Raw genomic sequence first — 23,821 nt, forward strand, 5'->3', positions numbered from 1 at the left:
CTAAGGGTGTGTGTTAAGGCTCCTGGTAGAGGGCATCCCAGAAGGGCTCCCTTCGGCTCCGTGGGGGTGGTGACCTGTCACCTGCCACCCTCTCCGCTGTCAGAGCGCCTTCCTACATATCTCTCAGGAGGTGAGAGGAGGAGGTGTAACTGGAGATGACTGGAGTGAGTGAAGGGCCGGGCATCTAGTTTTCCTCCCCTGGGTCCAAGGAAAGAAATTGAGGGTGGGGAAGGGGAGGCAGCCCAGAGCCCAGTGGGGCTGCCCCAGGTAGAAGGCAAGGGGAAGCCGAGCTGGGGCTGCAGTCTGGCAGGCCCAAGCGCCTAGAAGAGAGGAGGGCGGCCCGGCCCGCGCCCCGCGCGACCAGATAAAGGCAGGGACCCCGGCGCGGGGCGACAGGGGAGGAGCCTCCCGCTGCAGTCCTGTGTAGGCCCCGGGAAGACCAGGAGGCCGCCGCGCGGGGCCGAGGCCGGGGCTCACTGGGCGCTCGTGGGGCTCCGAGGCTGCCGCAGCGCCCTGGGGTCCGCGGGCCTCCGCAGCCATTTCTGGCCCGGGGTGGCGGGTCGCCGGCTCGGGCTCGGCGGCGGAGCCCGGCCTTCGCGCGCCCCCTGCCGGCCCGCGTGGGGCCCGTCTGCACCGGGGCCGGCGGCCGCGGCCGGAGCTCGGGGAAGCCCTGCCCGGGGAACCTCCGGCGTGACGTCACCGGCTGCGGTGACGTCACCAGGCCCCCGGGGAGCGCGGGGTTCCCGTCGGGGCGGCTTCCCCGGGGCGGCGCGGGCGCAGGCCGGGAGGGAGGTCGTCGGGGCCGCGGCCGCCCTACCCTCACTATGTCTGCCCCGCAGGTCGCCCGCGGCCCCGAGTGAGGCCGCCCGCGCCGGCCGGCCGGCGCCATGGGAAGGAGCGGGCACCGCAGCTGCGCCCCGCCGGCACGCGCGCGACCGGAACCCCGCCGCAGGCAGCCCCCGGCCTCGGGTCCCCGAGTGACGGCGGCGGCGCCCGGGAGCGGGGCGCGGGCCCGGGGCCACGCAGAGGGGGAGCAGCCCAGCGTCCAGTGAAGCCGCCGAGCGCCCGCCGCCCGCGCCGCCGCCATGGTGATGTCCCAGGGCACCTACACGTTCCTCACGTGCTTCGCGGGCTTCTGGCTCATCTGGGGGCTCATCGTCCTGCTCTGCTGCTTCTGCAGCTTCCTGCGCCGCCGCCTCAAGCGGCGCCAGGAGGAGCGGCTGCGCGAGCAGCACCTGCGCGCCCTGGAGCTGGAGCCCCTGGAGCTGGAGGGCAGCCTGGCCGGGAGCCCGCCGGGCCTGGCGCCGCCGCCGCCGCCGCACCGCGGCCGCCTGGAGGCGCCGCCGCACGCGCACGCGCACGCGCACCCGCTGCTGCACCACGGGCCCGCGCCGCCGCACGCGCACGCGCACCCGCACCACCACGCGCTGCCGCACCCGCCGCCGCCGCCGCCGCCGCACCTCTCCGTGCCGCCCCGGCCCTGGAGCTACCCGCGCCAAGGTAAGCACGCGCCCCGGCCGGGGGCCGACCCGGGGCGGGGCGGGGCGGGCTTCCGTCGCGGACGCCGGGGAAGCGGGAAGGGGCCGGGGAGAGCCGAGGCCTCACGGCGCCGCCCGTCCCCCCTCCCCCCGCTCCCCCCCCTCACCCCCGTCCCGCAGCCGAGTCGGACATGTCCAAGCCGCCGTGCTACGAAGAGGCGGTGCTGATGGCCGAGCCGCCGCCGCCCTACAGCGAGGTGCTCACCGACACGCGCGGCCTCTACCGCAAGATCGTCACGCCCTTCCTGAGCCGCCGCGACAGCGCCGAGAAGCAGGAGCAGCCGCCCAGCTACAAGCCGCTCTTCCTGGACCGGGGCTACAGCTCGGCGCTGCACCTGCCCAGCGCGCCGCGGCCCGCCGCGCCCTGCCCCGCGGCGCTCTGCCTGCAGGCCGACCGCGGCCGCCGCGTCTTCCCCAGCTGGACCGACTCGGAGCTCGGCGGCCGCGAGCCCCTGGAGCACGGGGCCTGGCGCCTGCCGGTCTCCATCCCTTTGTTCGGGAGGACTACAGCCGTATAGAGGGGCGCCCGGCGTCCGGGGCCCCACCGGCGGACTCCTGGCCTGACTGCGGGGCTTTTTAAATGCTTCCCTCGGACTGCGGGGAAGGGCAGGGGGGTGGGGGGAGGGCGGGATTTCTTAACCCGTTTGTTACATTTTGAGGATAATAAAGGTGTGTGATCTGCTTTGGTACAAGCGGAGGGAGCCCCCCGCTGCTCGCGCCCACGGGGCTGCAGGAGAGGGGGGGACCTACACGGTGGTCCAGGGGTGCAGAAATGAACCTCGGGCCTTGCCTGCCTGCCCACTTCGGACACCAGGGGCCGGTTCTCTCCCCACCTGGCCTGCTCTTGAGATCAGTTAGGGCACCCCCCCGACGCGGGAGGAGCGGGGGCCCAGCCAGATCAGCACCTGGAGGCCCACAGCAGCAGGCCCGAAGGGATCTGGATTTCTTTATTAACAGACATCAGCACGACCCGTTACAGAAGTTTGTGCTTTCCAAAAAAACAGTTACTGAACGTGAAAAAGGAACCCAAGCAAAGAGGAATGAGTTGGAGAGGGGCCACCCAAACTCCTGGGCCCCTTCCATAGCCCTGACCCGAATCACGCCTAGGGCCTCCGGCCTGGGACCTGCCCGGCAGGAGAGGGCGGGAAGCCCAGGAGCCCCAGCTGGGCCTGCCAATTCCTTTGTGCCAGGCAGAGAGGAGGTCAAAGAGAAGGGTGGGGAGGGTCCCAGGGAAGCCAGAGCCACGAGCCATTTATTGCCATGTTTTAAAATTCGTGCAAAATTTCTGAAGCCCTGGACAGAGAATACAAAGTGATATTTTTCCAAGAAACATAAAACTAAGAAAAGAGGTGGGGGGACATTTTCCCACCAGAGCTCTCCACCCCCCCATACCAGGCCCCAAACAGGGTGAGGCCCCCACCCCCCCGCCAGCTGAGCGGGAGGGAGGACTAAGCTACAATCTGGACCGGGCGGGAAGGGGGTGGAATTGGCAACAGCGTCTCAACTACCAACGGGAGAAAAACCAATCAACTGTACAAGTCTATCAACTTTAAAAAAAAGAGAGAGAAAAGCTGTAAAAGTCAGGCCCTGTGGGTAGGGAAGCGGACAAGTCCCCCGGCCGGGGCCGGAATTCAGAGTGGGTGCCAGGCGGAGCTGCTGCGAACGCAGGCGCTGCGGGCCGTCTGGCCGGGGGCCGTCTGGCCGGAGGCCGGCGCAGGTGGGCGGCCTTGGCAAGGGCAGCCAGAGGGCAGGCGCCACCACTAATCGCCACCCTCGAAGCCTTCCTCCTCTTCCTGTACTGGGTCTGCATCCCAGCAGGTGATGTCGATTTCTACAGGGGGAGGGGAGATGAGTTAAGATGAGCCTAGCAGGTCCACGATGATGTCCCTCCTGTTGTGGCCCACATTCAGACCCCACCCCCTCTCGGGAATCCCTCCCCTGTCTACCCAGGGAGTACTACCTGGAGGCTTGTTGTAAAACACAGGGGGCGGTGCCTTCGCACACAGCTCTTCTGATTGGGCAAATTCCTCCTCCTGTGACTGACTGAAGTACCCTTCACTGGCCTGCTAGGGTGTGGATGGGGGGGGGGGGGAAGAGGGAAGAGAAAGGAGGCAGGTCAGTAGGCCCCACCCACCAGGATTGGGGCTGGCCAATCAGGACTTGAGGCTCTCGTTTCCTTGCAACCAATGAGTCCATCAGTAGTTGCCAGGGAAACACGGATGCCTGCCTTGGGAACAGAAGCAGGAGGGGGGGGGGGCGGAATGCAGGTTCCAACAGCCTGGGTCCCAGTTAAGCTACAAGCTGCAGCTGGGACCCTGACTACCACCCCCTCCCACCAGGCTGCCCCTACCCCCCACCTGTGTCCCCTCCTTCTGGGTGGTCTCGCCATTGGTCAGCAGGTGAGGTTCCGTCTCCAGCTCCTGTTCCTCCTGCTCAGCCTCCTGATCCACCACCTCCTCTAGAGATGAGGGCAGAGCTGGGGTCTGGGGAGCAGCCAGGGGCTCCCCTTCTACTTCTTCCTCTGGGTCACAGAAGGTGGCTGGCGGCTCAGGCAGCTCATCAAAATTGAGAAGGTTGGCACAGCCTTCATTGGCTGGTGGCAGTGGCTCCTGAGCCACCTCGTCCAGCAGAGGCACCTCAGCCAGGGTGACCTTAGCACCCGAGGGCGGTGTGGGGGCCCTAGGCTCAGCTTGGGGTGCTGAAGCCTCCTCCCCATTGCCAGGCCATAGGTCAATGAGACTGGTGGTGACGGGGGTGATGTTGTTGGCAACAGTGGTGGCAGTGTCGGTTTCAATGGTGTCAGCTGTATAGGTGTCAGCCGCAGTGGTGTCGGCAGGAACAGGCTCCTCGGGGGCAGCCAGGACAGCGGGCTCTGGAGACTCAGAGAACATCAAGTCCTCCAAGGGGCTTCCTTGCCCTGGGGGAGGCTCCTGTGCCTGAGGGGGCTCCTCCACAGGGCCAGCCCAGGCCTGTGGGGCTGTGGCAGCTGCTGCTGCTGCTGCTCTGGCCTCCTTGCTGGTCTCTTCATGGTCCAGGCTAGGGCTGGGCTCCTGGGTATCTGTCACTGCACAGATGGAGGAAACAATGTGATCGGCCCCCGTGGAGAAGGATGGAAACCGTGGGCAGCCCACTCTCCAATACCCCGTCTACCCACTGAGTAAGAAGAATAATGACTTCTGGAAAAGCAAGCCTGCACTAGGACTTCTGCACAGAGTGCCAACTGCTGTCCCTTTATCTGGTGTCTTCAAGCCACTGGGCAGACCCAGGAAACCCTCCTACCCACGTCAGAGATGAGGCTGAGGTGCAGGAAGGGCAAAGCCAAGGCTCCACCTTGCCACATCTACTTCCGGGGTGGGACTGTCTTGGTGATGGCTGGTCCAGGTCCCTGGGGAGTTGTTACTATGGCAACCTAGAGTTTGCAGCCTAAGGACTGGTGGGAGCCCCCCTCTCTCACCCTGAGCTGGTGGGGGCGGTGGAGGCAGTGGTGGAGGCTGAGAAGATGTGACCTCGTCCAGGGCCCGTTCGATCTGCTCAGTGACAGGGGTGGAGGCCGTACTGGAGTCAGAGGGGCTCCGGGTGGGGATGGGGGTGGGCGCCATCCTGCGGTGGCTGTCCAGGTGACTGCCTGAAGAACAAAAGCCCAGGCTGGGTCAGTGCGGGTTGGGGAGCCAGCTGGGAGCAGGACTGTTCACCACCTCATCTCTGGAGTCTGGGTGGGGGCTGGGAGCACCCCAGGCCCCCCCACCAGGGGCCAGACCACAGCTTCAGACCCTGTAAACCAGGCCCCTGGGGGCCAGTGGCCCACAGGGCCAGGGGCAAGAGGCAGGCAGTACCTGCTCTGGGGACAAACAGCAGAGGTCAGCAGTCAGGCTGGGGGAGCAAGGGCCAGGGGGCTGCTGGGAAGCGGGGCCCTCCTTACCCCCCGCCGAGGCCTGGGGCTGCTACCTACATGGGAGGGAGGAAGAGAGGTTTGGGGTGCGGTGACAGGTGATATAGGGAAAGGGAGTCCGTGGAGGGGAAGAGGAGGAAGAGGAGGAGGAGGAAGGCCCACTGTCCGATGCCTTTATGAAAGGGCAGTACGGACGACCTGCCGAGAGAGACAGACAGAGAAAGAGACAGAGGACAAGAGAGGGTCAGTCTCCCCTAGCCCTCCCTGCCCCAAGGCCTCACCCACCCCCAGGGCAATCCTAGACATCCAAAGCCACCTCCAGCCAGGACACACATTCAGCCAAGCAGGGCCACAGGTTCAAGCCATCGGATGCTAGCCACGAGCACCAGACACACACACACAGCCAGGAGCCCGCCACAATCTCCGCCAGCCCACTGCTCGGAGCCAAAAGCACAATGGACACAGCTTGTCCCACCCCGGGGAAACCAACACAGGACCAAGCAAACAGTCAGACCAGCAGACGGGGTGTGGAAGGGCACTTCAGAGGGAGGTAGAAACTGCAAGGGGAAAAGCAAGACAAACAGGAGACACTGGGCTCCAGGGTGCTCAAGCTCAAGGTCAGGGCAAGAGCGTGGCCTACATGCACCCAAGGCCAGACCTAGCTACCCAGCCAAAGCCGCTCCTGGCAGCCAGCAGTGTGCTTTGCACCCACACCTGAGCTGCCCAGCCAAGACTTCCAACATGGACACATGAAACACTACCACCTCCACCCTCTGGAGGGCGCTGCCATCCAGAAAGCCACGGGTGGAGGCACACTGGGGGGAGGGGGGTGCGGGGGAGGGGTCTTGCCTTTTCCAAGAGATCCTTGGGCAAGGCTTCTCTTCCAAGAAAGAGTCCCACAGAGGCTCAGGGCCATACATAACCTGAGGAGGAGGGACAGGTAGGGGCAGGGGGCCGGGGACTACCTGGTCGGTGGTTGAAGGGTGTGGGTGCATCACAGCTGCTGCCTGAGGCCGAGGCAACTCGTTCTTGCTGTTTAAAGAACTCCCGTGGGTTGTCAGGACGCTGGGCAATGATGGCGGCCGCCTCCTGAGAGCACAAGAAAGAGTTAGAGCTGGGCCAGACCTGACAATCTCATGGGTTTACCCCCCTCACCCCACCCCACTCTCCCCCACACACTCTCACCTCCACCTCCGATTCAGACTTTTTCATCTGGGTCTCTTCCTCCTCCTCATCCCGCTGGTCACCCTGGAAAGCAAAGCAAATGTCTTGGGCACTCGCCTCTATAGTCTCTTATCTTAGCTGTTTTGTTTAGTGCCAGTCCTGGGACTTGAACTCAAGGCCTGGGTACTGAGCTCAAGGCTTTACCACTTGAGCTACTTTTTTTTTTGTAGCTGATTGGAGGTAAGAGTCTCATGTGGACTTTCTGCTTGGGCTGGGTTCAAACTACAATTCTCAGATCTCAGCCTCTTGAGTAGCTAGGATTATAGGTTTGAGCCACTGGCACTCCGCTCTACTTCGTGTGTGTGTGTGTGTGTGTGTGTGTGTGTGTGTGTGTGTGTGTGTGGTGTGGGTGCATGTGCTACTAGGGACTGAGTTTAGGACCTGGAACTTGCTAGACAGGTGCTCTACCATGCCGGTAGCTCCTTTCTGCATTGGTTACTTTCAAGCTAAGGTCTTACATTATGGCAGGCCAGCCGGGACTGTGACCCTCCTACTTGTGACTCCCAATGTCCCTGAGGATAATGACAGTGTGTAACACTGCACCCAATTATTGGTTGAGATGGAGTCTCACAAACTTATATGCCTGAGCTGGCCTGAAACCATGATCCCCTGATCTCTACCCGCCAAGTAGCTAGATTACAGGCTTGAATCACTGTATCTGGCATTGTTATGTCTTAAGAGGCAACCCAGATGTATAGACAGGCTCCTGCTTGATCACACCACCCTCCTCTTACCTAACGACAGCTGCAATGGTTCCTGCATCATGGCCTATCCTCACCCAACTTGCCCACCAAGGCTGAGATTTTATTTTATTCAAATGTATTGATTTGTGCTGGTCCTGGGGCTTGAACTCAGGGTCAGGGTGCTGTCCCTGAGCCTTTTTGTTTATGGCTACCACTTGAGCACCACTTCTAGCTCTTTTTTTGGGGGGGGAGGGGGGGTTGTAAGGCTTGAACTCGGGTCCTAAGCCCTGTCCCTAAGACTTTGTGCTTGAGAACAGGGCTCTACCACTTTGAGCCACAGCTCCATTGCCAGTTTTCAGGTGGCTCATTGGAGATAGGCGTCTCATGGACCATGGACTATGCCAGGTGTAGTCTGAGAAACTGACATAAATGCTTCATCACAAATCACAGCATCATTTCCCGCCACTGTGCCTTGGCATAGGTGATGAGCCCATTATTTCCAATGCCTGAGCCCTACCACGTCCAGCCCTTTTGGTTCTTGGCCTCAGCTTGAGTACTGTCTCTCAGGAAGAAGGTCCTCAGTGGAGCTAGGCATCACTGGCTCACACCTGTCACTCTAGCTACTCAGAAGGCTGTGTTCTAAGGATCACAGTTCAAAACCAGCCCAGGCAGGAAAGACTCCTATCTCTAGTGAACTACAAAAAAAAAAAAAAAAAAAAAAAAAAGCTGGAAATGATTGCTGTGGCTCAAAGTGACAGAGCACCAGCTTTGACCAGAAAAGTTCAGGGGCAGTACTCAGGCCTTAAATTCAAGCCTCAGGACTGGCCCACATACACACAAAGAAGTCCTCAGTCATCCAGATCATTTCCTTCCCTGGTTCCTACACTGAGTTCCTAGCATTCACCACAGATGACACTGGGCCATCATTTCCTGTTCCCAGGGTCACCTCCCCCACCCTGTGAGCAACACAAGTCCATATGTGCCAGCACATGCTGTGATCTCATTTACTCATGAACTAACTAGACCAAAGGTCTCTTGTTCAGTCCCCTGCTGCTCACAGGGGAAATGGAGGTGGTAGAAGATGAAGTGGTAAAGAAACAGGATGTCTGGCCAAACTGGCATGGCTCACACCTGTCATCCCAGCTCCTCAGGAGGCTGAGATCTGAGCATAGTGGTTCAAAGACAGCCCAGGAATGAAAGTCCATGAGATTCTTATCTCCAATGAACCAGCAAAAATGCAGAAGGGGAGCTATGGCTCAAATGGTAGAAATCTCCTTGAACAACAACAAAAAAAGCTAAAGGACAGCACCTAGGCTTTGAGTGCAAGCCCCAGGACTGGTATGCACACACACATACCTAACACACACAGGTGCACGTGCACGTGCACGTGCACGTACACACACACACACACACACACACACATAATCTCACGGGAGCATGAATTAATTTACAAGAAGACACTTGGTACCTGGATGAACAATTAAGGCTGGAGTTTACCAACTACACAGTATCTCCAGGGACAGATGTGACTAGAGTGACTTTGGCAGCCATTTGGTGCCAGTCCTAGCAAAAATGTGTTGACCCCTCCCTCCCATCCTTCTGTGGCTGAGACGGTGGGTTTCTCAGTCACCCTGGCCCATATCTGCTGAGTCTCACCCTCGTTGAACTACACATCCTGCTCAAATCTGAGTGTCTTTGGGGATCTCTGAACTAGCAAACAGTAAATCCATGTGTACATTGTGTGAGGCCTTGAGCTCAATCCCTACCTCTGCATAAACAAAGGAGAAAGATGTGAGTGGGCTGTGATTTGTCAAGGTGCCGTCCACAGATCATGGGTTCATTCCCAGTGTCCACAGATGTGGGTAGGGACAGCTCTTCAAAACACAGGCCCCCATTCATTCACATAGCTCTGCAAATTTTTTGTGTGTTCTAGAATTTGAACTAAGGGCCTGAGTGCTGTTCCTTCGTTTTCTTTTGCACAAGGCTGGCACTCTACCAGTTGAGCCACAGCTCCACTCCTGTGACATTTTTAGTGCTTAATTGATGTTAAGAATCTCAAAGACTTTCCTGCCTGGGCTGGCTTTGAACCGTGATCCTCAGATGTCAGCCTCGAGTAGCTAGGATGTGAGCCACTGGAGCCTAGCTCTAAGAGGAAGTCTGGTATTACACAACCACCATGTCTATGCTGGTCCCCAGAACACCCAGCCTTATCTCTAAGCCTCTGATGTCCCCACAAGGCCCAGAAACACGGAGCCCATCCTGGTGTCCCTGACCAGGGTCCAGAAACCCTGGGGAAGAACTTACAAAGATCGACTGCTCCTTCAACCGCCTCTTGGCCTCTTCAGCTTCTAGGGTCTGCTGCTTCCTCCTGCAAGGACAAGCAGTGGTGGCATGCCTGTCAGGGTGGGTGGGGGGCTTGGGAGGCGTTCTCCCTGCCTGTGGGCCGGGCGGGCCTCACCTATGCTCCTCGATCTGCTGCTCTCTCTCACGGTAGCGCCGCTCTCGCTCTTCCTGCTCCTGCCGCTCCTGCTCCATGCGTTCCTGCTCGAACCTGAGCCTGGCATCCAGGGCCTTCTTCCGCTCCTCCTCCTTCCTCAGCTCTTCCTCCTTCTGCAACCCCCTCGCCAGAGAAGTGCAGGCCCTGAGCCCCAGGGATGGCTCTGCCCTTCCATCCTATCCTTTGCTCAGGATTGGGGGAAGCAGGGTGGGGGGGACTATTTTGGAAATTTGGGCATGAGGAGCCCTTTTACACAGGAGGCCTAAAGGATTAAAGGAGCATGTGGATGAGACACACTGTTGGGGGGGATTTGGGACTATACCCGATGGGAACCAGACTCAAAAGCTAGGGTGGGGGTCCCACACCTTGGCTTGCTCCCAGAACTGCTCCCGGTTAATCCGCTTCATTTCCACGGCGGCATCAGTCTTCTGGTAGGTGGTGCCCTGCGAAGGAGTCAGCCTGGCATTGAGAACTGAACGCTCCAGGGCTCCCCTGCGCAGACAGACCTGGTAGTGAAGATGCCCGCCCCCCCTCGGTCTCAGGGGCCAGCCTGCCCCCGGCACACACTGACCACAGGCTCAGCATTCTCATCCTCCCGAAGCCGCAGGCGGTGTAGCACAGGGCTGGAGAGCCGGGCCAGCCCGTTGGAGAGCCGCTGTCCAATGGCACCGGCATCGATGTCTTCCACGCTGCTGGCGTTCACGATTACGTCCACGCCCTTCCATGAGAAAGCAGGGTTCAGGGGGCATCTATGCTGCCTCTCGTTATCACTTCCCTCCCTCCCCCGCCCCCTGCACACAAAGGAGTCTAGGCACCCCCCACCCCTCCATACACACCTGAAAGAACTCAGCCACCTTAGCCACATGGCTGGCACAAGCACACTTCCGGGCATCAGGCACGTCTTCACCAACCTGCAAAGTTCCCAGTAAAGAGAAGATTAGAAAAAGACCCAAGAAGGGCTGGGAATGTGGTTTAGTGGTAGTGCTTGTCTAGCACACATGAAGCCCTGGGGTCGATTTCTCGGCACCACATAAAAAAAGCCAGAAGTGGCGCTGTGGCTCAATGATAGAGTGCTAGTCTTGAGCAAAAGAAGCTCATGGACAGTGCCCAGGCCCTGAGTTCAAGCCCTGAGACTGGCAAAAAAGAAAAGGACCCAAGAGCTGGGTGCTGGTGGCTCATGCCTGTCATCCTAGCTACTCAGGAGGCTGAAATCTGAGGATTGCTGTTCGAAGCCAGCCCAAGTATGAAAGTGCGTGAGATTCTTATCTCTAATGAACCACCAGAAAACTGGAAGTGGCACTGTGGGCTCAAAGTGGTAGAGCACTAGCCTTGAGCGAAAAAGCTCAGGGACAGTGTCAGGCCCTGGGTTCAAGACCCACAATCGAATTAAAAAAAAAAAAGGAAAGAGAGACCCAAGAGGGGGCAGGAGCTTGAGGGCAGGACAGTCCCCATGGCACAGCTACATACCCAGTTGATAAGCACATATTTCGGCAGGGCAGCCTTGGAGTCTTTGACGCTACAGAAACCGTACATCACTTTCTGGTTCTCGAAGTGGCCGGAAAGTTCTTGCAAGCCCCCTTCTGGGGAGAAAGGCCAGGGGCGAGATCAGGAGGATGTCAGGATTCTCAATCTCAACCCATATCCCCCAGAGGGCTGGGGAACTTCTTAACTCCTGACATCTGGAGGTTCTGGTGTTTTATGCCATTGGGGTGAGGTGTGGCGATGGGGGGAGGGGGGGAGGGGCTCTAGCTCTGCCTCTCAATCCTCCAGGGCCTGATTTTGGAAAGGACTGAGCAGGTGTTGTTTTTCACACATCCTCATTTCTCTCTCTGCACACTTCACCAGGTGCCCAGCAAGGTTAAAAAGAAGCTTTCCTTAATAAAGTCTTCCGGCCCTGGAGAAAAGGGGACTGATCTGGGTCACCCAGCTAGGGCCCCTTCTCTAACTGGCTGCTACATCCTGTTCTGAGCCTACTCAGCAATCAAACAAAACATGAGGACCCCTCCCCTCTTCAACCCCAGGACAGCAGGGATGACTAGAAGGAAGGACAGGCGCCAGACAAGTAGACTAGAGGGTGGCGAGGAGCCAGCGGGGTGGGGAAGGAAACCACAAAGGGGGTCGGTGGCTGGTGGTGAAAGGGCTGGAATGGCTGGAATTCCTACCTCCTGAGGCTGCGAGCTTGAGGTCATCTGAGCCATCTTCGTAAGTGTAGAGAGCCCTGGGGAAAGGGAGGGGTGGGGAGCCAAGCCATCAGGACCCAGGCAGCCAATTTGGAGTGGGAGAGGAGCCCATGGGGGTCGGAAGAGGGAGAGTCTGGCATGATTTCCAGCGGCAGCCCAGCAGGGGGCATCCTGCAAAGCCTGGCAGGCCTGGCAGGCCTGGGTCAACCAGTGAGAGCAGGGAATGGGGAAAGAAATCCCTGCCTAGTCAGCTCGGCTGGCTCTGCCCGGCCAGCCATGGCCCTGGCAGCCCACAACCCAGCGAAGCGGGTGTGCGATGGAGATTCCAAGGCAACCGTTCCTTGGTTACCGTTTCCTGGCGACCACGATTCTCATCCCTCATTGGCCAGCGCCAAGAATCTACCTGGCGCGTGCCTTGGTACCCGCTGCCCCTCCCCCTACGGGGAGGGAGGAGGAGGAGAAGCTGATGCTCAGTGCTGGGCATCCCCGGGTAACCATGGCAACCCAGCAATTGGCACAGACACTGGCCCACCAGAGCTGCAGTCTCCTGGAACACAAAGGACCCCGGAGACCCGCCCTCAGACTCAATCTCCACCTCTCTGAAATGGGGATGAGGTCACTCCTTCGGTCACCCCCTCCACCTCCCAGATTCTGGCCCCCAGATGGCTTTGCTTTCTTAGCCTTTCAGCCCTTGGGCGGCGATTGCCCTAGCTGAGGCCTCCTGGGACTTGTTGGCCTTTCAAGCTGGCCAGAAAGCTGACCCTGCAGCCTTCCTCCGTCCTCTTCCTCCCCCCCCCCCAGCCCTTCCGCCCTCCCCCCATCCTTCTCCCTTAGGTCACACTGCATCCATTTCACGGAAGGAAACGCTAGAGAGAGCCCTGAGATTCACAAGGGCTCAGACTCCCATTCTCTCACTGCTGAGGCAGGAGGCTGGGGGGCGGGGGGTGAGCAGAGGAGGAGGCAGGAGGACATGGAGGAAGGAAAGAGAGGGGGAGACGAGGGGGAGTCACTGGGAGAGAGAGGACAGACAAGGGATGAAAAGGAGAGGAAGGACAGAGGGAAAGGGGGAGAGAGAGGAGGAAGGCAAGGAGAGGGAGGAAAAGAAGAAAGGCGAGAAGAAAGAGTGGAGAATAGCTGGGAAGGAAAGAGGAAGGGTCCGGCCCCAGCTCCAAGAGGTTGGCAGAAGTTGTTGCCAGGGCCAAATGGCTTCTAGCCCCCTCCTCCAAAAAAGGGGCACAGGTGGGCTGCGGGAAGGGGGGAGGGGGAGGGGGCTCCAACTGTTGCCCTAGCCACTGCCCTGGCAGCTGCTTTGTCAGCCCAGCTGCCTCACCACCTGTCCGGCTGCCCTGAACCTATGGCTGGGAACAAAGAGGCCTCAGAGAAGGGGGGTGGACCCCTACTTCTCATCTGTCCACAGATGAGAAACTGAGGCAAGGCACAAGGATCCTGGCTCCCAAGTACTCCTCGAGATACCATGCCTCCTTGTCTCAGCCTCACCCCCATGTTCTCTGCGGACCCTTCTGTGCACCCCTAGCACTTGACAGGATCAGCTAGCTTTCACCTCTCAGCCCTGCCCAGCCTACAGACTGGTGTAGGATCTGACCACCCACTGGGGCCACACTGCATGGCTCCCTGATCTCAAACGGGCTTCTGGAAACTTCTGCCCCTGGAGCCTGGCTGGAAGAGGCATCTGACCTCCCCCCCACCCCATCCCCCAACTTCCATGGACCAGTGATCTTGAACCCACCCATCAGAGGCACCTGAGGCTTAGGCTGGTGGGAGCTGGGGAATGAACAGGAGGGACCTAGAACCTACACATCTCCCCAGCTTAAAGCCTGGCACACCATCACTACCTCAAGACTGTGAGTCTCTGTGAAAGCACTGGCTGTTAACTCGGTGAACACATACTCCTCTCGGGCCCAGAGCAGCACCACAGAACATGTGATGTTAACCCAAACTCTTTGTGTATGTGAGGGCAAAGGGGCTTAAACTCAAGACTTGGGCACTGTGCCTTAACTTTTTCACTCAAGGCTGGCACTCTACCATTTGAGCCACTTCCGGCATTTGGCTGGGTAACTGGTGCTAAGAATCTCATGGATTTCTTTGCCTGGGCTGGCTTCGAACTGCAATCCACAGATCTCAGCCTATTGGTGGCATGAGCCACCAGTGCCCGGCGACCCAAACTCTTAGAAACCTTTCAGAGCACAGAAACTGGACTAAGGTGAGGCAGGGGCCTGACTGGGAGGTCTAGGGTCTCAGGGGTCACCTAGAAGTAGGAGACTGGCATGCCTCACAACTGCCCATAGTCTCAGGATGCCCAAACTGGAAAGTCCATGAGCACCCTGGCAGTGATTATGCCCCGTCTCCTCAAGAGCACCAGAGAGGAATATACCCCCCACGCCCCAGCAATCTTACCCAGGACACCTGGCCTGTGCGTGCAGGTCTATCCTGAGACTCTCTTGTGTGTATATGTGTGTGTGTGTGTGTGTATGTGTGTGTGTACTAGGGCTTGAACTCCAGGCCTAGGCACTGTCTCTATCAAGGCTGGTACTCTATCAGTTGAGCCATGGCTCCACTTCCAGCTTTTTGCTGGTTCATTGAAGGTAAGGGTCTTACAGACTTTCCTGCCCGGGCTGGCTTTGAACTACAATCCTCAGAATCGGCCTGCTAAGTAGTGAGGATGACAGGTGTGAGCTGCCAGGCTCTGTCCTGAGTCTTGAGGTCTCACCCCACCCCACCCCACCCCCAGCCATGCTTGGAACTGGTGGACTCTTTTGCAGGACATGACTATCACACCTTGCTAACCAAATGCAATCTGGGCCCTTGGTTGTGAACAAATGTGTGCCTCTGCGAGGGTGCATGCATACATCTGTGTGTGTCCCACACACCACCCAGATGGGGGCTGACGCATGTCAGGCATGAATAACTGCCTTAGGCCACGTGGACGCTCCTGGGTGGTGGGACCCAGGCCTCTATTGGGCAGAATGTGGGACAGCAGTGATTGCATGGCCCCAGCTCTAGGCTGCCAAAACTCTGCTTTGGGGAGGACAGGGCAGCGAGAGGTGTAGAGAGAGACTGTTCCTCAGGCTGGAGGACAAGGGAATTGCTCAGGAGTGGGCTGTGCCTCTCCTCAGGCCGGGCCAAGGCCCAAGGCTTGGCCCAGAGCATCTTCATGACCTCAGTGCCCCCCCCCCCAAGGGGCAGGGCTGGGACAATGGTGGGCTGACTGCCCGCTCAGCTAGCTCAGCTAACTCGGGCTTAGCTTATGCTGGCCTCTCCTGCCACTGACCTGCAGCACGCAAGAGCCTGTCTCGAGTCCATCCCTCTGGGCCTGGCTGGTGTCCAGTACTGCAGTACCAGAGCATGGATGCCTGGCTATCTTGTCCCAGTCTCCAGGCCCCCAGGGTCAGTGTCCCTACCTGGGGTGAGAGTGAGCCCAGCCCAACTAGGGTCCCTCAGCCCTGTGCTCACTCTGCCTCAGTTTCCTGGAGAAAAGCCTATTTCTTGACTGCCAGAGTGGGCAGGGGCCTGGGCACGGAATAGGCACCTTCCCTGGAAGAGTACTTGGGGAAGGGGAGATAGTGAGGAGTCCAGGATTGGGGGAGCATGGTGGAACCCCCTTGGTTTTGCTGCCAAGAGCAGGTGGTCCATCCCCTCCCCCCGCCCTGGGGGAGGCAACAGCTGGGGAGGGGGAGAGGCAACCCCTCCCTGGGCAGGGCTGAGTGTTCCTTGTTGCTGGGGGCCTGGTGCTTCCATTCAGCCCTCTTCGGGGCTCCCTTCACACTTCCTCCCGGTGGGCCCCCCAGACAAGCAGCGGGGTCCTCTGGGTCGCCCCCCAAGCCTGGTCACCCTGTTCCAGCAATACCCTCAGGCCCTGTCCCCCCTCCTCCCCAACCCCGCGGTGGCCATGTGGCAGGGACCCTCCCACCCTCACCCCGACCCGGGTGGGGGACCGACCACTCCACGGAGACCGCGGTGGGCGGGGCGCCGGCCCCCGGCCCCGCCGCTCCTCCCCCGCCCCGGCTTTCCTTTGTGCTGCGGCCGGGCCTGGCTGGGCCGGGCCGGGACCCCGGGTCCCCGAGCCCGAGGGCCCCCCCCCCCCCCCGCCGCCCGGGTCGGTCCGCTCCGGCCCCCTCCGCCCCGGCCCCGCCCGGCCCTCGCCCGCCTGGAGGTGGAGAAGGTGCCCTTGGCCGGCCGGTGCACACCGGTCCCGGGCGCGGGGAGGGCGCGAGCAGGAGGGGGAGGGGGAGGGGGAGGGGGAGGGGGGATGGGCTCGGGCCACGCGGACCCCGGCCGCACAGCTGGACCCCGCGTCGCTCCTGCCCGCGACCCCGGGGCGCTCGGGGACCCGCGGCGCCCGCCCGCCCGCCCCTCCCCGGCGCGCACAAAGGCGGCCCCTCCCGGCCTCGGCCCCGATGCACCATTTCGGGGTCCCCCCCCCCGCGAGGCTGGATGGAGACAAAGAAGGCGGCGGCGGCGCGAGGACAAAGGGGCTGGGCGGGGATCGGGGGTCCGGGGTCCGGGGATCCGGGGTCCGGGGACTCGGGGGCCCGGGACCCGGGGGTCCGTGCGGGTCTCACCAGTCGGCCGCGCTCTCCTCCCGGATCACCTCCTCGTAAGCCGCCAACAGCTCCAAGCGGTGGCCGCTGAAGCTGACGCCGGCCATGCTCGGGCCGGGACGGTGGCCGCACGGACGGACGGACAGACCGACGGGCGGGCGGGCGGGCGGGGAGGGAGGAGAGAGCCGCCGCCTTCGCCGCCGCCGCCTCGGAGCCTCTGCAGCGCCGCGAGCCGAGCGCCGCGGCCGGGGGAGGGGAGGGAGGGAGGGAGGGTGGGTAGGCGCCGGCCGGCGGGGGGCGGGGGGCGCAGGCTCCGCCCGGCTCCCTCCCGCTCCCTCCGCCCTCTGCTCGGTCCTAGCGCCGCCCCCGCCCGGGGGGGGGCGGGAAACGAGGTCCGCCCCCTCACTTCCCAGCCTGCCCCGGGGCGTCCCCTCCCCGGCTCCACCCAGCCCCCTCCCCAGGCCTGGCTTCATTCACTCCCCAGGACCCCCCCCCCCCAACAACTCCAGGTTAAACCCATTTCCCTGGTCAGACCCCGCCCGCCCCCATGGCCACCCAGCCCAGCCGGCAGCCAGTCCCTCTCCTGCCCGCTCCCTCCCCCACATGGAGGGGGGACACACCCCCTGCACACAGCACCCCTGCCTCAGCCTGTACCAACCTTGAGCCTCTCTACCACTAGGCCACAGCACCACTGAAGCTTTTTCTGAGTCCTTCGTTGGAGATGAGTCTCATAGACTTTCCCGCCTGGCCTGGCTTCGAACCCCATCCTCTAAATCTCAGCCTCCTGAATAGCTAGGATTTACAGGCCCGATGAGCCATTGGAGCCCGGCTAGGAAATTCTTTTATCTTCTCTCCCAAGCCTCTCCCCTCCCAGAGGAACCCTAAGTGCACCCTGGAGGCAGCTGGAGGAGCACCTTAGCCAGCTTCCTTTCACCTTAATTTCCCAAAGGTCTGCACAAAGAAGGGGCCCAGAGAAGTCCCCTGGAGGGAAGTAGAAATGACTGCCAGCCCCCCCCCCCAAGGACCTGAAACCCTTGGTGTCACCCAGCTTTTCCAAGGAGGTAACAAGAACCCCAGCACACTTCCCCTTCACCCACCTGCAGGGAGGAGAAGATGGACCTGCCGGGTGCTTACTTGGGTGAACTGGACAGTGGGTGATACCAGAAGGAGAGAAGCACTTTCACTTCCTCCAGCACATCTTTAGAACTCAGACAGGCCTGGAGGCTCATCCTAGCTATTCAGAAGGCTGGTTTGAAGCCAGCCCAGGGCACAAAAGTCTGTAAGATCCTTATCTCCAACTAACTACCCAAAGGCCAGAAGTGGTGTCTCAAGTGGTAGAGCACCAGCCTTGAGCAGAAAAAGCTAAGCAAGAATACAAGGCCCTGAGAGCAAATTCCAATAGCAACACACACACACACACACACACACACCTCAAAGTACTTTGACCAGCCCCTTCCCACTCTTGTCACAGATCCCCTAACTCTGGCAGTCTCCCCAACCCCTCCTGTTTATCCTCAGCCACTGGTATGGTCACCCTAGCCCCTTTGCCCTGGCCAGTGGATGCGTTGAAATACAATGAAGATGGCAAAAGACAAGGTGTGAAGTTGGCTGAGGTGAAGAGAAAGTGAGGAGCCATCCCAGCCATGGGGAGGACGGAGCAGGGCTTGGGCCTCGGCCCCTGACTCAGGGGAGGGAGCCACTGTAGCAAAGGCTGATGGGAGCCTGGGAGGAGGGGAAGCAGATGCTAAGCCATCTGTATCTCTGGCCTCCGCCCTTCCTAACTTTGACTTGTCCTAGCTCATAGCTCCTCCTATCTCTCCCTCTGGCCTCCTCCTCTACTTTATTCCAAACCAGAGATCCCGCGTACACCCTGGAGTTCTCCTGTCCTCAGACTCTGCAACCTAACCACTCAGCCATCTACCCACTTTCTCCTTTCACCTCCTGGCATCTGTGTTTCTTTGGTGTATGTATGTGCTGGTAATGGGCCTTGAACTCAGGGCCTAGGTGCTGCCCTTAGCTTTTTCACCCAAGGCTAGCGCTCTTCTAGGCTTCCAGCATTTTTGGTAGTTCATTGGAGAAAAGAGTCTCATGGACTTTCCTTCCCCAGGCCGATTTTGAACTGTGCCCCTGAGATCTCAGCCATCCGAGCAGCGAAGATCACAGGTATGAACCACTGGTGCCTGGTCATCGTTTATGGTTCTTAATAAACTTTCTATATAAGAACAGTTTGGGATCTGGGCGGTGGTGGCTCACGCTTATAATCCTAGCTACTCAGGAGGCTGAGATCTGAGGATCATGGTTCAAAGTCAGCCTGGGCAGGAAAGTCCATGAGACTTTTACTTCCAATTAGCTGCCAGAAAACAGGAAATGGAGCTGTAGCCCAAGTGGTAGAGTACCACTTATGAGCAGATAAGCTAAGAGACAGTGCCCAGGCCCTGAGTTCAAATTCCACCACCGACAAAAACAAACAAAAAACACCTCACAGGGACTTTTCAGCCCAGCCTGGCTTCCAACCCTGATCCTCAGATCTCAGCCTCCTGAATAGCTAGAATGACAAGTGTGAGCTGCTATCACCTGGCTCTGAGTTTCCTTTTGAGAACCTGTTGTGAGGACAAAATGGGACTGGAAAGAGACTTAGAACAGGGTAACCCTGTGCCTGCCTCCTGGCAGTCTTGCCCGCTACCCACTTCCACTTCTGGCTTATGCCCTCCCCCCTCCAGCCCGAGGGAGGGGAGTAGGTGGGACTGGGCACTTTCAGTATCTGCTGGCAGAGCCATCTCTGGCCTCATCCTGTCTCTGCAAGATTCTACAAAGCACACCTTCAAAAGTGCGCCCTCATCATTACAGAGCTCCCTGCATTTCCTGGGCATCCGCTTGTGGCATGGTGCCAACTGTTTTCCCTTCATGTTAGCTCCGCTCCCAACAAGCCCAGATTCCTGCAGTGCCCCACTAATAGTATGACCTTAGACTAGTTTGATGACTTAAAAGTATCTAAAGCTGGGCTCGGTGGCTCACACCTATCATGCTAGCTACTCAGGAGGCTGAGCTCTGAAGCTCATGGTTGTAAGCCAGCCCATGGCAGGAAGTTCCTGAGGCTCTTTATCTTCATTGAACTATCAAAAAGTTGGAAGTGGAGCTGTGGCTCAAGTGGTAGAGTGCTAGCCTTGAGTGAAAAAGCTAAGGGACAGCAATCATCCAGGCCCTGAGTTCAAATCCCCATACTGGTACTCAAACACACAAAAGAAAGTATGTGAAGTAATACCAGAATAGAGTACATACTTTGTGTTTTGTTTTGTTTTGTTTTCTGCCAGCCATGGGGCTTGAACTCAGGACCTGTCCCTGAGCTTCTTTTGCTCTACCACTTGAGCCACTGTCCCTGAGCTTCTTTTGCTCTACCACTTGAGCCACAGCGCCACTTCTGGCTTTTTCTGTTTATGTGGTGCCGAGGAATGGACCCCAGGGCTTCATGCATGCATGCTAGGTAAGCACTACCACTAAGTCTCCCAGCCCCTATAGTAGGTACTGTGGATATCTTAGCTCCTGTCACCTTATTATAGATGGGGAAATTGAGGTTCCAAATAGGGCAGATGAGCTCATTTGTTCAAGTCTAGTACTCTAACCACTTGAGCCAAAGCTCCTCTTCCAGCCTTTTGGGATGGTAGTTCATTTGAGATAGGAGTCTGGTGAGCCATGTGCCTATGGCTCACGCCTGTAATCCTAGCTACTCAGGGGACTGAGATCTTCAGATTGCAGTTCAAAGCCAGCTGGAGCAGGAAAGTCTGTAAGACTCTTATCTCCAAAAAACTAGTCAGAAAAAGCCAGAAGTGGCACTTTGGCTCAAGTGGTAGAGAGTGCTAACCTTGAGCACAACAAGGCTCAGGAACAGTGCCCAGGCCCTGAGTTCAAGCTTCAGAACCAGCCAAAAAAAAAAAAATCATGGACTTCCTTTCCTGCCTGGGCTGGCTTTGTACTGTGATCCTCAGACCTCAGCCTCCTGATGATTGAGGTTTACATGCATAAATCATTGACCACTGGCTCCATGCATCTCTTATCTTCAATTAACTACCAAAAAGCCAGAAGTAGGGCTGTGACTCAAGTGTTACAGAGCTAGTTTTGAGGGGAAAAAAAAAAAAAAAAGCTCAAGGACAGCACCTGGGCTCTGAGGTCCAGCCCCAGTTCTGGTATACACACACACACACACACACACACACACACACACACACACACACACACACGTCCTTCCTGAGGCTAGGCAGGGAGGTGAGGAGCACCCAGCCTAGAAGGGAAGTGGAGTGGACATTAGCCATCAGGCCCGCACAGCATACCTGCCAGTCTTCTGGCTGGTTCTTCCGGCCCAAACTCCATAGGAGAGCACAGGATCCACGCACGGTGGGCCGGACCCAGTGACTCCAGATGGGGTCACTGCCTCTATGAGCTCAATGGGCATCAACTCTGAGACTTCCACTGGAACCATTAAGCAAGGCTCTGGCCGGCCACTGGAGCTGCCAGAGCCCACCGGAGGTAGGAACTTTGAGGCTGTGTTCACCCGCAGTGGGGGAAGCACCTTCTGAGGATAAAGCCAGTCCGGGGGGCAGCAGTGCCCAGGCATGGAGACAGAGACAGAGACATAGTAGTTACCTGGATCCAGCCGTGCCTGAAGCCATCAATTGTTTCAGGTAAATTATCCCCCTTGTTTTTCTAAATTGATGCGGATTGCAGTGGCAGTCCATCTTTATCTACAGATACTGGTCTTTTTTTTTTTTTTTTTTGTCAGTGGCAAAAGGACATGGGAGAAACCTGAGTTGACCTTCTTGTTCCTCCACCTCTGAGCCAAGGGATTCAGTGTGATTTTGGGGTGTTCCCTCACCACCCTAAGTAAGTACCCCCACACACTCTCTCAAACATGTATATAACTCCCCATGAACTCCCAGAACTCAAACCCATTTTCTGCCGCCCACTGGGAGGGCCCTCCTTCTATTTCCAGGGGTGGCTTTGAATTCAGGCCAATTTAAGTTCAAGTCCCAGCCCATCTGTGGGGGGACTGCCAGCAGGCCCTTTAACTCCCAGCTCCCTTCCATGGCAAGGTTTCTGGGATTGGCATGGATTGAATGTGTGTTCTGTGTGTGCCAAGGCCACGTGGGGTCCCAGCAGGAGGAGGCAGCTACAGAATCATCAGTTCTGGAGAAATGGTTCCTTGCCCTGGTACCCCCTCTCTCCCTGCTGATTCTCCAATGAGCTGGAGCCTCCAGGAACTGGAAAAAGCCCCTCCCTTGCCCAAGGCCTCTCTAGTTGCCCACTTAGCCCCCTTCCATGGGTTCTGCCCCCTCAGCTGGGGACTCTGCACTCTCCAAGGATGCTAATGGCCTCCCCTGCCTGGCCTAAGGACATCCATTCACTGGGTCTCCACAGCCTTCCACCCTCACAGCCTGTCACCCCAGCTTAGGAACATCTCGCGATGCTGGCAGCACTCCCTACAGCACTCCCTACAGTTGAGGGGAGGAGGGGGAGAGGAAGGCCCAGCAACGGCTGGGGAGCTCAGACCTTTAGTGCCTGCTCACACCAGCTAGGTGAGTGGACATCATCTCTGCCTGTATCTCAGTTAAACATCTGAAGTGTGTGTGTGTGTGTGTGTGTGTGTGTGTGTACTGGTCCCCTGGCTTGAACTCGGAGCCTGGGTATTGTCCCTTATATTTCTCACTCAAGGCTAGTGTTCTACCACGTGAGCCACAGCACCACTTCCAGCCTTTTCTGAGTGGTTTATTGGAGTTAGGAGTCTGGCAGACTTTCCTGCCTGGGCTGGCTTTGAACTGTGACCCTCAGCTCTCAGCCTCCTGAGGAGCTAGGATGATAGGCATGAGCCACCTGCTCCTGGCTTAATCCAATCTTTTCTTGCCTATGGCAGCCACCTCCCAGTGTCCTCCCTTGGCCTCTCTCTTGGTGCTTAGCAGCCCTGGACAGTAATCACCACCCCCACCCCCAATCCAGGCCCAGCCCAGCCTCTCAGGAGAGCTGTCGTCACCCACTCTTTCAACATCCTCACTCTCTTCCCAGTTTGTTCCTCTTTAACCCTAGCACTCAGCTAAACTGATCTGGCAATGTCACCTTGTTGCAAAATACCACGGGGACACCCCGCCTTATCTGTCTAGTTGACATTGTTGGCAAGTTCTGGAAACACTCTTGCCCTGGCCTGGCTTCCTGCCAGGAGCTCCCTGGAGACCGTAATCCTCCATCTCTGGCTGTGGCCTCTACTTTCTCTGCCCAGTGCTACAATGCTCATGTTCCAGGTTTCTGGTCAGTTCTTTATCATAAAGGCCCTTCACTGTCCTCACACTGAATACGGCCTGTATTTATTACTTTTCTAAAATCAGAAGTGTGTGTGTGCGCGCACATGTGTGCACACATGTGACAGTACTGGGCCTTGAACTCAGGGCCTGGTTGTTGTCCCTTAGCTTTTGTGCTCCAGGCTGTTACTCTACTACTTGAGCCACAGCTCCTTGGTGGTTTACTGAGATTCTTATGAATCTCAAAGTTTCCTGCCTAGGCTGGCTTTGAACTATTATCCTAAAATCTCAGCCTCCTGAGTAGCTAGAATTACAAGCATGAGTCACTGGCTCCAGGTTTTTTTAATAGGATTGAAAGATAGAGCCAAACTCCACCCTGGCTCACGCCTGTCATCTTAGATATTCAGGAGGCTGAGATCTGAGGATCGCAGTTCAAAGCCAGCCAGGGTAGAAAGGTCCCTGTGAGACTCTTACCTCCAATTAACTACTCAGAAACTGAAGTGAAACTGTGGCTCATATAGTGATAGAGCACTAGCCTTGAGCAAAAGAACTCTGGGACAGCACCCATGCCCTGAGTTCAAGGCCCACAACAGACACACACACAAAAAAAGCCAGTGTCACATAAAATCCAAGCCTCTTTCACGGGTGGTAGACCAACAGCTGTGTTCACCCAGAAGCCCTTGGCTGGGGCCACAGGACCAGGGACCACTACCTGCCAACCAGCTACCAACATGCTCAATGCATGTGCTCGCTTGTTTCCATGGAAACAGACTGCACTGAGAGGGTTTGTGGTTCAAGAGAGGGAGGAGAGTCCATTTCCTTGTGAAGTGGGGTACATGGTACTCAATGTGCCCAGTGTGTTGGGGTTGAGACAGCCATGTGGACCTGCTTTCCTCCTGAGGTACCCACCATGACTGTACCCCACCTGTCCCCAGGCATCAATTACAAGCATTCGGGGGAATGCCCAGAC

General features: G+C 58.3%; 2 protein-coding genes across 5 annotated transcripts; one reads left to right on the plus strand and one right to left on the minus strand.

Annotated features, from left to right (window-relative positions):
* Positions 1-218: 218 nt before the first annotated feature.
* Prr7 (proline rich 7, synaptic) lies at positions 219-2,228 on the plus strand. The gene is made up of 3 exons (XM_048334175.1): positions 219-267; positions 840-1,500; positions 1,659-2,228. Exons 2-3 carry the CDS (start codon positions 1,086-1,088, stop codon positions 2,054-2,056), a joined length of 813 nt encoding a protein of 270 aa, XP_048190132.1. The 5' UTR covers positions 219-267; positions 840-1,085; the 3' UTR covers positions 2,057-2,228.
* Positions 2,229-2,764: 536 nt separating this feature from the next.
* Positions 2,765-16,730, minus strand: Dbn1 (drebrin 1). 4 transcript variants are annotated; one of them, XM_048334230.1, is made up of 15 exons: positions 16,592-16,730; positions 11,994-12,049; positions 11,299-11,411; positions 10,668-10,742; positions 10,403-10,549; positions 10,197-10,274; positions 9,793-9,944; positions 9,639-9,702; positions 6,613-6,675; positions 6,393-6,516; positions 5,488-5,625; positions 4,993-5,163; positions 3,896-4,602; positions 3,499-3,601; positions 2,765-3,369 (listed from the first exon to the last, which is right to left on the minus strand). In XM_048334230.1, the coding sequence occupies exons 1-15, from the start codon at positions 16,675-16,677 to the stop codon at positions 3,299-3,301; spliced, it is 2,148 nt and encodes a 715-aa protein (XP_048190187.1). In that variant the 5' UTR covers positions 16,678-16,730; the 3' UTR covers positions 2,765-3,298. The 4 variants fall into 4 exon arrangements, with proteins under 4 accessions (XP_048190187.1, XP_048190186.1, XP_048190188.1 ...); XM_048334229.1 differs by lacking the exon at positions 5,488-5,625 and having other exon boundaries at positions 3,499-3,604; positions 11,299-11,408; XM_048334231.1 differs by lacking the exon at positions 5,488-5,625.
* Positions 16,731-23,821: the final 7,091 nt, after the last annotated feature.

Source organism: Perognathus longimembris, chromosome 25 (assembly GCF_023159225.1).
Source record: "Perognathus longimembris pacificus isolate PPM17 chromosome 25, ASM2315922v1, whole genome shotgun sequence".
In the NCBI taxonomy this organism is placed as follows: Eukaryota; Metazoa; Chordata; class Mammalia; order Rodentia; family Heteromyidae; genus Perognathus; species Perognathus longimembris.